This window comes from Nicotiana attenuata, unplaced genomic scaffold (assembly GCF_001879085.1).
Source record: "Nicotiana attenuata strain UT unplaced genomic scaffold, NIATTr2, whole genome shotgun sequence".
Taxonomy (NCBI): domain Eukaryota; kingdom Viridiplantae; phylum Streptophyta; class Magnoliopsida; order Solanales; family Solanaceae; genus Nicotiana; species Nicotiana attenuata.
Window position 1 is genome coordinate 320,686 of NW_017670926.1, and position 15,657 is coordinate 336,342.

The 15,657-nt window shown below is 38.0% G+C and overlaps 1 protein-coding gene and 1 pseudogene across 1 annotated transcript; one reads left to right on the forward strand and one right to left on the reverse strand.

Annotated features, from left to right (window-relative positions):
- Positions 1 to 1,143: 1,143 nt before the first annotated feature.
- Positions 1,144 to 2,303, reverse strand: LOC109244540. The gene is made up of 3 exons (XM_019411648.1): positions 1,981 to 2,303; positions 1,368 to 1,876; positions 1,144 to 1,277 (listed from the first exon to the last, which is right to left on the reverse strand). Exons 1-3 carry the CDS (start codon positions 2,301 to 2,303, stop codon positions 1,144 to 1,146), a joined length of 966 nt encoding a protein of 321 aa, XP_019267193.1.
- A 660-nt stretch (positions 2,304 to 2,963) lies between these two features.
- Positions 2,964 to 13,674, forward strand: LOC109244541 (annotated as a pseudogene).
- Positions 13,675 to 15,657: the final 1,983 nt, after the last annotated feature.

A 15,657-nucleotide genomic window follows, 5' to 3' on the forward strand; every position in this document is an offset into this window, starting at 1 on the left:
TTCTGTACCCGTTTCTTGCTGGTCAGTACCTCAGGTATTGTGTCGATGGCTTTGATTTGATCCGGGTTGACTTCGATTCTTCGTTGTGAAACGAGGAAACCTAGGAATTTTCCTGAGGCCATGCCGAAAGCGCATTTTTTCGGATTCAATTTCATCCCGTACTTCCTCAGTATCTCGAAGGCTTCTTTCAAATGACTGATGTTGGTCCTCTTTCTTTGCTGACTTTACCAGCATATCATCAATATAGACCTCCATCGTCTTGCCGAGCTGCTCCTTGAACATCTTGGTGACCAACCTCTGGTAAGTGGCCCCCGCGTTCTTGAGTCCGAACGGCATCACCTTATAGCAGTAAGCCCCTTGATGAGTGATGAAAGTCGTCTTTTCCTGATACTCTTCGGCCATCAGAATTTGGTTGTAGCCAGAGTAGGCATCCAAAAAGCTCAGCAGTTCGTGCCCCGCTGTCGCATCGATCGGCTGGTCGATATGGGGTAACGGGAAGGAATCTTTTGGGCATGCCTTATTTGGATCGGTGAAGTCCACACACATTCGCCATTTCCCGTTCTTCTTTTTAACCATGATAACATTGGCGACCCATTGGGGATATTTCGATTCTCTGATGGAACCGTTAGCGAGCAATTTGTCCACTTCTTCGCTGACCGCTTCATTGATCGCGACATTGAATTTTCTCCTCATCTGCCGTACCGGCGGATAGAGATAGTCGACATTTAACCTAGGAGTGGCGATGTCCTTTGGGATCCCCGGCATATCTGAATGGGAAAAGGCAAACAGGTCGGCGTTGTTAGTTAGAAATTCATGATACTTACCTGGCTCTGAAAGGTTGTGCCCGATATAAGACTTTTTTGTGTTGTCTGCGTTGTCCAACTGAACTGGGTCGAGGTTCTCAATAGTTGCCTGGCAGGCTTCTATGATATCTGGGTCTCTGATGACCTCTGCAGGTGGGTCGGGTTTAGTTCCCGACATGGCTGATTGCTATGCCTTCGCACTTGCTCCTAGCTGTTTGGTATGCGTGCAATCTTGGGCGATTCGATAGCATTCCTGGGCGGTGCGTGGTTTGCTTCGGATGCTGAATATCCCCCATGGGGTAGGAAATTTGATCACTTGGTAGAAGCTTGAGGGGACGGCTCACATGGCGTGTATCCATGGGCGTCCTATGATGGCATTATAGGCTGTTTCCTGGTCCATGACGTGGAATGTGGTTTCCAGCGTGACTCCCCCTGCTAGGACTGGCAGTGCTATTTCCCTGGATGTCCGCTCTACTGCATTGTTAAAACCCGTTAGTGTTATGCAACGCGGTATTATTTCATCCTCGAGCCTCATTTGCATGAGAACTCTCGAGTGGATAATACACGCTCCGCTTCCATCGTCTACCATTATTCTTTTTACATCTGTATCAGCGATGCGTAACGTTATAACCAAAGCATCATAATAAGGGAAAGACAAATCGTCGGTATCAGACTTTTCGAAGGTGATACTGTCTTCGAAGTCATCATACCGTTCGTGGGCGACCGTCCATTTGAGCTTATGCGTGGTGGTGAACTTCACCTGGTTAATTACTGAGTCGTCGCCTCCACCGATAATCATCTGTATGGTACGTGCCGGTGACGGTGGCTTTGGAGGTCCTTGAGATGAGTCATGTCCTATTGCAAAATTGGCCCTTCCTTTATCGCTGAGCAGTTCTTTCAGGTACCCCTGATTCAACATCCTGACCACCTCCTGCCGCAGGCTATGCAATCTTCGGTCTTGTGTCCTCTTTCCTGATGGAATTCGCAAAGGACATTTGGCCTTCTCGCACTTGGGTCCGATTTCATTTTTTGCGGCCATTGCACCTTCGTGCCCAGCTTCTCTAGTGCGTACACTATCTCTAAAGGGGAAACACAAAAGTTATGAGCAGATAACAATGGAGGCATACCTCTTTCGTTTTGGAGGGGTACGGTGTGTCGTAGCACGACATTTGGATGCCTTGGAGGAGGCGGGTTAGATGCTCTGACATAGGGCTGATGTCTTTCTCGATTGAAACGCGGGGGTTGATCCCTTCGCCCATCATTACGTCGATCCCTTCTTGCCTCGGTCTGAACTGACGTTAGCCGCTGTGTTGGGATGTTAAGATTGTCTTCGTCCGCTCTTACCTCGGCGCAGTAGGCGTTGTGAATCTCCTCCCACGTGGTGGGGGGATACTTCATGAGTCTGTTGAGCAATTTCTTGGTTGCCTTTGATCCGTTCCTATTTAACCCATTTTGGAAGGCTGCGACCGCCATTCCTTCCGACACATTTGGCAGTCCCATCCTTACTCTGTTGAATCGGGCCAGGAAGTCTCGAAGTCCCTCGCCCGCCGTCTGCTTGATGGGAAGATATCGTTGACCCTAGCTTTAGCCTTTTTCGCTCCTGCATGAGCGGTAGCGAATTTGTCCGCCATTTCCTCAAATGTTGATATCGATCGTGCTGGTAGCTGGGAATACCATGTTAACGCTCCTCCTATCAAAGTCTCACCGAACTTTTTTAGCAACACGGATGGCACTTGTTCTTTGGACAAGTCGTTGCCCTTCACCGCGGTGACGTAATGGATCAGATGATCCTCTGGATCCGTGGTTCCGTCGTATATTCTCAAATATGGCGGCATTTTGAAGGTTTTCGGGATGGGGTGAGGAGCATCTCCCTCGCTGTATGGTTGTTCAACAAATCGACCGACATTGCGTTTTGGTAGTAGTTTAGGAGCGCCAGGTATTTTATCGACCCTTTCCTGGTGCTCTTTCATCTGATCACGAAGTACTTTGTTCTCGTTTTCCATTTCTTCCATATTCTTTAGGATGGTAGAGAGTGCATCGTCACTTGCATCGATGACAGCGCGGGTGTTGCCCGTTCGTGCAGCGCCTGACTCGTCGATGGTGGCTGCGATTTCTGCAGTCGGTAAATCTTCGACATTTCCTTGAGGGGATTTTTCGAGCATGTTGTTCAGAGCACTCGTCAACCATTCCTCTAGCAACTTTTTGATTGCTGGCGGCGTTTCCCTTGCCGTGGACGTGGAAGCTCCTCTTTCACGCAAGACCGTCAGATCCTCGTGTGGAGAGGGTGAGATTTCCCGCTCCGGTGTAGCTCTTGGTGTTGTATTCTCGGTGTCTTCCCTACTGGCTTCGTTAGGAGGCTTCAGAGGTTGTTTGAGATATCTGCTATCATCTTCAACCTCGCTTCTTTCTCCGCCATTATTGGTTTCTATGAGGTATGAAGAACAATGATCGTTGATTTCGATGTCCTAGATGAGAACTATGATTTCGGCTAACAAAATTCCCACAGATGGCGCCAAATTATTTGGCTCAAAATATTTTAACTCTTTTTAAATAAATCAATCAAAGATGGTGGGGTAAATCGTAGTCGAAAATAATAAACTCTAGGATGACTATAGCAAAGAAGTACCAACGAAATATTGGGAGAGAGAGAAAGAGAGACAGAGAGATCATAAAGTAGAGAGAGAGTAATATCATATATCTCGAATCCCCCTTTACAAGGCTTCAAACCCCTCTTATATACTGAGAGGTTTTTCTTAAATAAGGGGACGACAAATCAAGAGATATCTGCCCTAACGGATCAGATGTTGACGCGGCAGCATCTTTCCTTCTGCCCTTGGGTCGTACCCTCATGTCGACTCGTGGGCTTTTGGCCGCATAATACTTACTATAGATCGTGGCTACGTCAAATTTGGACCCATACAGTATTTAACTCAAGATGCATCTAGGAGCCTTCTCATCCAAATTGCCCCAAATCCCGTGAGTTCTTTCCATTAAGGATTGAAATTCTAAGACACTGTTCATTATATAAATGGTTATAACAATGGCTCGGGACTTTCCCCACACTGATGTGAAATTCACTCAAAGTGTCACATAATTAAACCCCTCTTTAGAAGCTAATCAACTTAAAAGCTTGTCAACTCATGACTCCTGCGTCCTTATTACTAATTATTAGCCCGCCCTTTGTTAATTATCTCCAAGATCAAGTGGACATCATTTGACATGGGCAGCAGTCAAATAATCTGAAGTCCATATGGCAAAATGGTTAAAAGAAAACAGCTATACACCCATATATTTATTTAAAAACTGGTTGAATAATGAATTTTTTAAAACGGGTCAAATATGGATAAGAACCATATTATCCACATAGAAAATGGGTAACCAATGAATAATCAATGAGTTTAACTTTTACATTTGTAAAGCCTCAAATTGGGGGTTCCCCAAGTTTAGAATACTAGGAATTCTCCTAAAAGTGATCATATTCAAGAAGTCATGGATAATATGGATACTCATATTATCCGCTGGTTAACCCGTTTTTTATCCATATTAAGTATGTATGAGCCGAATAATTTATCTATTTTGCATTATCGATTTTGTACCCGTCCATATCCGACCGGACCCGTCCGTTTGCCACCCCTAGTGTGAAGGGGAGCTTAGGGGACATCCAGTTAAAAATATAAGTCTTAAAGGGTGCATTAATTTCTCACCACATGATTCCACGTGAATTCAACGACTCTGCCCTAATCTTTGATTAAAGAATTCGGAACTACTCTTCGATACATGAATTCATGTGTGTTTAAAGTTACGCCTTAGTACGAGGATTTCACTTTCTAATTTTTTATGCAGAATTCTACGTTTTCCTTACTACTTGCTCAACTTTTCAAAGTTTAATTGTTTTAAGTATACTTAAAAATTTTCTCTTGGTACGAGGACTTCGCTATTCTATTTCCTAATATATATAATTGTACTGCTTTTTCTGGATTTCTCAATTTTTCAAAGTTTAATTAAATAAACTACAAGTTTCGCGTCCGTACGAGGATTTTGCTATTCTATTATTTTAATAATATAATATAAGTCTATATGGCTTTTCGACTTTTCAAAGTTTAATTGGTACTCTTTAATTCAATATCATGTGAGATACTTTCTTTTATTTGTTCTGATATATTTTTTGTCTTTTTGATTGATATTATTTAATCTTAGCATCCTCATTTCATTTGATCCTTAATCGCATGGCTTGTTATGACCAACTTGATATTAAAGTTCAACCATTTTATCTCTCTTTGTCTCCCTCCGCCGTACTATAAATGCAGATGATTTTTTTTTTTTTGGCTACAAGGTGGCTCCGCCACTGTTCACAAGTAGAGATCATGAAAAGAAGGATGAGAATATCACAAAAGTTCCAATCTAAACCTTCCAAATTATGCAAACTTGATCCAAAGCAGACACTATTAATCGTGTTAAAAAAACTTTTGGGCTAGGTTAGCTCAACAAACTCGTAGCATAGTTGTGGACAAAAGAAGTATGAACATAGTGGAGAGTAACCCTCTAGTTGCAGTGATGGTTTAGAACTAGTTTTATTATTGTCTTTCCCTGCAGTTGAGAGTAACCCTCTAGTTGCAGAAGCCTGGACTTTATTGACCACGGTCCATGATTACTTTAGTAATATGGGTGGCATAAAAAATTTCTCCAAATAAGCCTATGAATTAATCTTAGTGATGCGTCATGGGTTACTTGATTCCAAGGGGAAATTATTGGGTGGCGAACAAAATATCATATTGGAAACTAATAAGATAAAATATTACACAAAATCTTTTCTAACCAAAAGAATTTATGGTGTAGTTTTGTTGTTATCTATATTACCCACTATGATAAAGAAGAAATTGAAGTGTGCAATGAGCATTACAAGAACAGAGAAGCCATAGAAGACTTTTTATTTTTTTTGGGGGGGGGGGGGTGGGGGGGGGGCGGGGAGGTGGGGGAGAGAGAAGAAAGAGGGTGGTGGTAGTTTTAATAAATAAATAAATACTGTTTTTTTATTAAGAGAGTTGCTAGTATATATATTTCTTTTAAAAAAAAAAATCACGTGTCATTTAGTGATTGATATGTTTGACACGTCATCCGTGACTGTAATTCACGCATGAGGTTTGTTGGAGGATGTTTATAATTGAACTTCTTTTGTGAATGAATGAGGTCTCTAACTGAAAATGGGTTTAGTTGAGGTGTCCATTAATCGTTGGGGACAATTTAAAGGGGCCGTTTATATATTCGTCATTCAGAAAATATTACTTATCAATATTAGCTAATTAGGTATTTGTAGCTAAAAAAAGGTCAAATTTTTGCTTTCTTTTGAGTGGTGTTATTGGAATAGATGGGATACATCTTAAGGAGTTTAAATCTCAGTCTTGTGATGATATGGTTTAAGGTGGTTTGAATTGAAATTTGAAAATTCGAAGCAGAAGATGAACATGGAAAAAGATGATATGTATATTACACTGTGTATTATTTGTGTGTCATATATATATATATATATATATATATATATATATATATATATATATATATATATATATATATATATCACATGTATATCCATTTATACACGTGTGATACATGTGTCATAGAAAAAAATTTGAACTCGATTTTAATTACGAATTTTGATATCAAATCAGCCCAAAACACCTCCAATCTTCCTCAAATTTCGTATATTGACTCATCTATATGTTTTCAATGAGTTTCAACCATACTCATTGAAAAAGGTCCATATACATATATATATATATATATATATATATATATATATATATATATATATATATATATATATATATCATCACCATATACGGTTTGCTACCTCATGCATGAAATTTTCTTTCAATCTTGTATCAAATGTTGCTGATCACGCTTAAAAACATGGGAGAAGATCTTTGCGTGTGATATTTGAAGAGAAAGAATCCTTATTTGTTTGGGTTTCAATTTTTGTATGTGCTTGACTAGTTTGGTAGGTTTACGATTAATGGCTAGAGGTTTGTAAGTTAGGACTTATTTGGGACATTTCCGTATGATTCCCCTTATCATATCCAGGTCCTGATAAATGAAGTCGGAACTACCTCAATTTACTTGATATAGCACAATCCGACAAGGTGATGTTGGTTTCACAAAGGAAAGAATTGCTTAATCCTATGACTAAAGCCGCCTGTAAATATCAAATTACGTACAGGGAAAGACTTGACATACAAGGACTCGATGAGAATATAGAAACTTGAATAGGGTAACAGAAAACTGACAAAAGAAATGGAGGAAATACTCTTAAGACATCTCAAGATTGCAAGTTTAAAGTTAAATTGCTTTCAAATATAAAAATGTGTCTTTATTGTTTAATGGAGTGATGAGAAAAGTGTATCACATAAATTGAAACGGTGGGGATATTGTATTGGGAAAAAATTGAATTCATATTGAAGGTGACGTGGCATGACACGTGGATCGGTCAAATAGTCAAAGCAGGATGGTCAGTTAAGAGGCACGGGCGATATCAGATACGAGGAGAAGAAAGTTAAATAGGCACGAGAAGCTATTCAAAAGATACGATCTCGTATCTATTTAACTTAATTAAAGTCAGGAGGTCAGAAGGAATTGAAGATATGAATCTGAGGGCATAAAGGAGTCTAAATTCAATATTAAATGACAAATACGTTAGAGAATCAATATTGATTCTGAATGATTGTGTAACGTTTCATTTAATGTCATTTAATGCTCATAATTGCCTCTTTAAGGCTAAGGTGTTATACCTTTTCCTAGGAAAGACAACTCTTAAAGGAGGAGGTCTCATCATTTGTAAGGACACGAAATATCATTGTGATTACATTGGAATACAAACTTATTTACTGCATTTATTATCCACAAAAAATTTCTTATTCTTTTCGTCTCCTGATTATCAGTAACCCGATTTTTTCTCTTAAATTCTAGTTTTAACCGAAATTCTATTTTTTGGTTAAACAGATATATACATTGTGACAGAAAGAATATCTCCATACTGTACAAACTCAGGAAAATAATAGGAATAAAAAAGAAGCAAACCTATACATGCATCTTATCATAACTATTCAGCCTGAAATATAAAGGAGAATTTTTCCCTCTTTTTTAAATAACCTAACGGCAAATTAATGCAGATTGTGGCAAACATTTCTGGTGGTACTGGTGGTGTACTCAGCATGGTCATCTCCCTTTGAACTGGCATTCAACAAGGCAGCAACTGGAGGTCTTTTGCCAGTTGATTTAGTGGTGGACGCCTTCTTTGCTATTGACATTATTCTCACTTTCTTCGTTGCATACTTGGACAAATCTACTTACTTGCTCGTCGAACAACATAAGAAAATATCTTTCAGGTACCCCCTATATACGTTCATTTTGTTTCAGTTTCTGAGTGGTTACTTGTTGTCAAAGGGTTAAATGGAAATATTTTTTGGCACAAGCTACTAAAGCCTTGTGATATCACGTGAAATAAAAACTAGGTATCAATGCATAGAAAGCTTTAAGAGAAGGCACTTATTGTTAGTGCAGCAAAAGTTTGATGGGACTTGAGTGGACAAGTGTAGTTGTATTGGAAGAAAGTAAGAAACTTATATTGATGCAAAAAAAGAAAAGAAAGAGAGAACACTTATATTTGTACTAATCATGATACAAGAGAAGGTGTGCAAGCAAATCCCACGTCGGAATGTGATAGCCAGATAGGTAAGTGATAGATCTTTATAAGGCATAATACAAATTTATATGGTACGACACACGCTTTTGGGCTTGATGATGGTGTAGCCATTACAAATCCATGAGACATGTTGGGCCAAACGGAAAATATGTGTCATGGGCATGGCCTATGATATATATGGCATTAGAGTTGTACACTTATTCCTCAATACGGTGGTGGGGCAGAGCTCAGCGATGACAGAGTCCCTTAGGAGAAGTGTATGACTTCCATGATGGAGGACGAGCCGATAAGGACGTTTAAAATAGAAGGACCGGCAAACTTCTAGGTTGACAAAGAAGGGTGCACATGACACCTTAGGCGAATCCCACATCAGAGTGGGTGAAAAAAGTGAAAGAGCATTATACACTATAAGGCATAGCACAAGTTCTCATTATACGCGCATTTTTGGACTCTATGATGGCGTAGCCCAAGGGACAAATTCGTGAGGCATGTTAGGCCAAAAGGGACAATACGTGCCATGGACTTGGGCTAGAGAAAAGTGAAAGAGCATTATATACTATAAACCGTAGCACAAGTTCTCATTGTACGCGCGTTTTTGGACTCTATGATGATGTAGCCCAAGGGACAAATTCGTGAGGCATGTTAGGCTAAAGGGGACAATACGTGCCATGGACTTGGACTATGGACAAATCTTTTAATTTCTTTTAATTATTTTTTTCTTATGAAGATTACAATTTAAGTATTTTCTTGTGTTTGAAAAGGTACGTCACACATCTATGGTTTCCAATGGATGTAGCTTCAACTCTACCATTTCAAACCATATACCGGATCATCACTGGAAAAATGCGTCGAGGACAAGTCTTTGGCTTCCTCAACCTGCTAAGACTCTGGCGACTGCGGCGCGTTAGTGAATTCTTCTCAAGGTATACTTATAATTCTTAAACATGGATCAATTCTCTGTAGCATAAATATAATCACTTCCTTTAAAGTTAACATTGTATCAATTACTAATCTCTTCCCCTTCCTTCTAGGCTAGAGAAGGACACTCGATTCAGCTACTTCTGGACAAGATACTGCAAACTAATTTGTGTAAATACTTGCCATTTTAGCTATACATAACATAAGTTTTACATCATCATATATATAATATAGGCATGAATATATATATATATATATATATATATATATATATATATATATATATATATATATATATCTTCTTGAAATGGCTATGATCTTCTTATGGCTGAATTACATGACAGATGACATTATTTTCAGTACATTCAGCGGGGTGTTTCTATTTCTGGCTGGCAACACGTTATCATAATTCAGAGGATACCTGGATTGGGAAAAATATTCCTGATTTCAAAACAAAAAGTATCTGGCAAGGATACACCTACTCCATGTATTGGTCTATTACAACCCTCACAACAGTCGGATATGGCGATCTTTATGCTGTGAATACTGAAGAGAAGATTTTCACCATCTTTTACATGCTTCTCAACATTGGACTTACTGCCTACTTCATTGGCAACATGACTAACCTTATTGTCCATCATGCTGTTCGAACATTTGCCATGGTGGACCGATCATTTTCCTGCATTAATTTTCTCGAGTTTTATCAAGATCATTCATAGTTCCATAAACCAAATTACTTGTGAATGTATGCAGAGGGATACCATCAATCAGACTTTGAGATATGCGAGCAAGAATAAACTTCCAGAAGGACTAAAAGAGCAAATGCTAGCACATTTGACACTGAAATTCAAGACAACAGAACTACAGCTAGAACAAGTTTTAGAAAACTTGCCAAAGGCTATAAGATCTAGCATTTCACAGCAGCTCTTTCGTACAACCTTACAAAATACCTACCTTTTTCTTCAATAAGCAAGCTACCTTCAGCCTCAAATCAATATTTTTTCAATAAGCTAGCTACCTTCCGGAGATCATGTTGTTCTTGTTTTAAACTTTAACTGTGCGCTTTAGCAATCCACACATCTAAGCTATATATGTCGTTTCACTTTTAATACTACAGGTCTCAGAGATAAAAGGCAGAATATTTCCCACCAAATGTGGATATCATTATCCAAAATGAGATTCCAACAACTCAACTACTCAAGTTTTAATTTGCTCTCTTGGTATACCCAGACAGTTACCAATTTACTGATTAACTGACCGCTGCAGGATGTTGTAACATACAAGAACGGAACGGAATAGGTCTTAACATATTTCACTTTTCTCTTATGAAGATTTATTAACAGCATAGAGATACAACGATTCGACATAAAATTCTCTATGCAAACAACTTTTTATTGGGATATAGACATGACTATTAATTCTTCTGATAAAAAGTTCAAATGTTGCTGCTGACATTTTCTTTCGAAGTTGGGGTCTCAAGAAATGTTTGGGGAAATAGGTGTGATGTTTAATATCCCTCAACCTTTCACAGTGAGAAGTAAGAGGCTATCTCAAGTTGTCCGGATTAGTCATCATCATTTCAAGCAACTGGTCCAGCCCCTTAAAGAAGACGGACAGATAATTCTCTCCAATTTTCTTCAGGTGCATGCTCTGGTACCTTCTATTTAGTTGCTACTAATATTCTTGAATATCATAATATTCCCAGTAAAAAGTGAGTTATACATTTTCCCTGTACCTCACTCTATCCTTGTTAGACTATCAGACATCAGAAAATACTACGTTCCCATTAGATCAACATTCAGCTCTTCCCTGGGTTATATATATATATATATATATATATATATATANATCCGATTATTGTATACAAATGCAACTTTTGTCGAACAGGGGGATTGTGGTAATCAAGATAGGATAAGATAGGGTCGTCACAGAATCATCCAAATTAGAGTGTTGATCGTTTTTTCCTGGGGGGATTCCAATTTGATGAGATTCGGAAACGAGGGTTCATTTAAATAACTAAATTACAGAATTAAGTTCTATCTTTTCTTTTGCTGGAGGAGTTTTGATAGAGATACGGCTCGTCAAAACCACTAACCCTTATTGCTGATCTTAATTTGCGGCACTATATTATCAGCATCTGAAGGGATTGAAAAAGGAGGAGCTAGCAGAGATGCCGGCCGTATCAGAATTTCTAGATGACTTAAACAGTGAGGTAATTCTTTGTCATTAACTTGCAAAACCTAATGCATTAAATTGAATACGAACTCAAGTCTGACTTGTTTTTCATTACTGTTGAACATTACCGACAAATTTAATACACCTGCTTTCTTTTGCAAACTTACCGGAGTTATGGACCTAATAATGATGAGCATGGAAAAATATTTACAAGAAACTATCTCATGCTAAGTAGCAAACTCAAACAATAGCCCCAACTTCCCCAAGAAATCGAAAAGAACAAAAAAAAGGTGCAATAGGTAAGTTTCAGTATCCATTGACAGAAACAAAATGTACTCCAAAAATGTGAGAATTCCAATGAATCCCTAATTGTCTTTTTTTGTTAGCCTATCGATAATTCCCTAAATCCGGAATTGAATTCATTATAAGATCTATTTAATGACAACTGCAATGATCTCTTAGTTAACATGCAGAATGAGCAAACTTTGAATGCAACAAATGCTGAAGTAAAGTAAGAAGCAGAGTCCGACATATGGAAAACTTCCAAACCTTTTCACTAAGAATAAATTTTATGTTGTTTCATTGATCTCTTGCAGGAAGCCACAGTGATTGAGGCTGGAACAGAAGATCATGCAGGACAAGTTCAACAAGAAAACAGTAAGCTTTCCCTTCACTTTGAATCAATGCTGATGATAGAAAAGTATGCAGTTCATATCAAAATTTACCAAAGATAAAATATATATATATATATATATATATATATATATATATATATATATATATATATATATAACTTATTTCTTGGACAAGGAAACTCAGCCCAATAAGAGACAGTACGAATGTAGCTCATTCTCAGAGAGTTTAGTCGAACCCATTTTGTCTCAGGCCTTCAATACTCGTGTGAAAATAATAAAATGTGGAAACAGAATGAGTTATTTTATGCTAGCTGCATCTTTATCATGAAACAGCGGCTAGGTTTGGAGATCAAGTGCTCTTATACTATCCTTTGTACTTTTGGAGATACAAGTCATAGAGAGGTGGAATGTGCATACCGGTTCTATCTGGTTAAGATACTATTATCAGTTCTGCAGAACTTGATGTAATCTTGATACTTATAACCATTTAACTGAAAGCCAAGTTATGTTCTTTTATCTGTTGTTGATTAAGGTTAATGTGAACATTAGTAGAACTCTGAACCCACTGACTCAAAATTCTGGATCATAGAGAATAATCAGAAGTGATGGACATAAATGAGAGAAGGGCTGATTCTGAACAGGCTAAATCATCAATAGATAAATTACATGTTGATTATTATCTGCTATACCCTTTCTCAATGTTCCTTTCTTTCTGTTCCATTTCAACCATGAATGGGTGTGACTACTATTTTTAACTTTATTTTTCTGTATCCATGCATATGACAAAAATTTGCTTCAGATGTTCCTATGGTATTCTCATTGATTCAATTGACTTGACGGATTCTAAGCCCTCATTTTGGATGCAGTAATACCCACAGCTCCTGCCCTGTCAAAGACGCTTCCTACAAGGGTGATAATTCACGGATATCATCCGGATGGTACATCAAATGAAAGAGGAAAACTAATCCATCTACCTGATTCAGTTGAACATCTTCTAAGTATTGCAGGTGAGCAAATTTTGAAAGATCGTAGTTCTTCTCGTACATTTTGAATTCAGCAAGTCCCTTCAACAAATTCATTTCCACTCATCCGCTCATATGAGATTTACGATCCTTTTGGATCAACAAAGGATTACCAGAAAGGAATTATGACGATATTCAGAATCCTGTCTAACTATATTATTTGGTGGATGCAGAAAGAAAGTTTGGGAAAAGAGGAACCACTATTGTCCTGGCAGATGGTTCTCAAATAAAGGATTTGGCTGCTCTGCGAGAGAGTGATCGCTTGTATATCTTTTGAGAATGAACTCTTATACTATATAGAGGAAACAATGAAACAAATGTAGAGAAGATAATGTGTTGATAAGCCAAATCACTAGATGCATAAAAGTTGAAGCTGGCAGAAAATATCTTAAGAAACTCTCTGGAAATATCTTAAGCAACTTCTGTATCTCAACAGCATATATTGTATTTGCACTTTTCTGTGTCTTATTTAATTCAGCAGAGCTCTTGTCAATTTTGATCTGTGTGTGAGAGAGAGAGATTCCTCATGACATCATAAACTCAAAAAGTATATCCATACTTCCCATCTAATCATGGGATGCTTACATATATCAACACCGCAGAATACAAACTGTTAGTGTTTCAGATAAAACAAGAATGAATGTGAATATGCAGAAAAGTAAAGAGATAGAAACCTTTATTCTGGTTTGGATCATGTGCCTAGTCCAGTCCCCTTCGTTTACATATATTGCGAGCACTTTGATGATTTTTTTTTAGTACATCTGGGATGATTTTTCCCTGTTCATCACAAACATAACTAGGTTGGTTTTCACTTTATCACCAATAACGAATGTCACAAGTTGGTTTTCACTCTGATCACCAACAATGAACATTCCTTTTGGTTTTTGATTCGATCATCAAAGATACGTATCCATATAACTCTCCCTTTTCTCACTAATTTACTTCACTACACTGAGATACTGTTATAATGCTTTCTGTAAATACGAGAAAGCAATTTAGAGTACGATGTGTAGTTTTAGTTGTTGCCAAGCTTTCTTCTTATACCTTTTGTCTGAATCTTTCCTAAGTAAATTATGACCATTAGTTAGTCTGAATTTTTAGCAAGACATATAAAATAAAAAATTCTGCATCTCATTAAAAAGTGAACACAAATTAAAACTCAACCTACATGTAAGATTGAAAAGGTGAGGATTTCTCAATTTCATGTCAGCGTCAGCTTCAAACGTTGCTTCTTCACTGGAGTGATTATGCCGTAGTACTGATTCAACCGAAGCTATCTCCTTGGAATGATGTTTCCTTACTTGTTGGTGCACTATAGTCATTCCTGTCTACCTTCCACACAGGATTTCTATATGCATTGCCTTGCTTTTAGTCTTGAATAAGTAAATTGGACCTTCTTCACTGTGTCCTATACTAGGTTTGATCCCAAAAGCTTGTCATTACCGGGCTCGACCACCCTGACGAATATAAATATTCATGTATTTTCCTAATTCAAAAAATAAGATTTTAATAAATTTTCAAGAATATTACTTTCAATTCTCACATATTTTTAACATTTCCTGCAAGAAAGGAAAATTCAATGCCTATGGAGTTCGAACTTTTTAACAAAGAGAAGAAAGTATGTGCATAAGATGTCATTTTATCGTAATCACCAAATAGCAATACATGCTGCACTTGAGCAGATTTTAAAAGTTGTAACACTACAAAATCATGTAAAAGTACCTAAAATTCAGTGACCTAAAAAGATAAGACGATTCCAAAGTTTTCGTTGCAAGTGGAGACAAGACTGAATAAGTTTCAAGCATAAGCTACTGGAGAGAGTGTTAAATGCTAAACAGTTAGGAGGGGTAATATAGACATTTCACACTAAAGCAGTTATACGGTTAGGGGGGTCAGGGGTGGTTAGTCTGTTAGAATCTGTTAGTGAAGCTCAACAGTAGAAGAAGAGCTATAAATACGTACATGCTGTAAAGGGCTGGATATGTGGAATCAATAAACTTCTCTCTCTTCTTCTTAGTCTCAAATATCCACAAATATTGAAGTGTATTGTTCAGAGATTATTCTTCTTCCTGATCTCTTAGATTCACTTCCAATTTCAATCTCCATTGTTAAAATACGCAACACTGGTATCAGAGCTTGCAAACCTTGGCCATAAACCATGCCGGAGACAACCAGAAACGCTGAATTACGACAGGATGTGGACGAAATTAGGGAGCAGGTCTAGCTACTGGGTGAACGCCATGACGATGTAATCAATGAAATTCGACAGTTGGTGGCAGCAATGACGACTAATTTAGCTCCGGCGACCTCAACAACGCCAGTCGCACCAGCTCCAGTCGATGGTGGTGGATTACATACAACAGGCAACGTGTTTAATGGAGGTAATAGGTATGCTCGTATCGAATTCC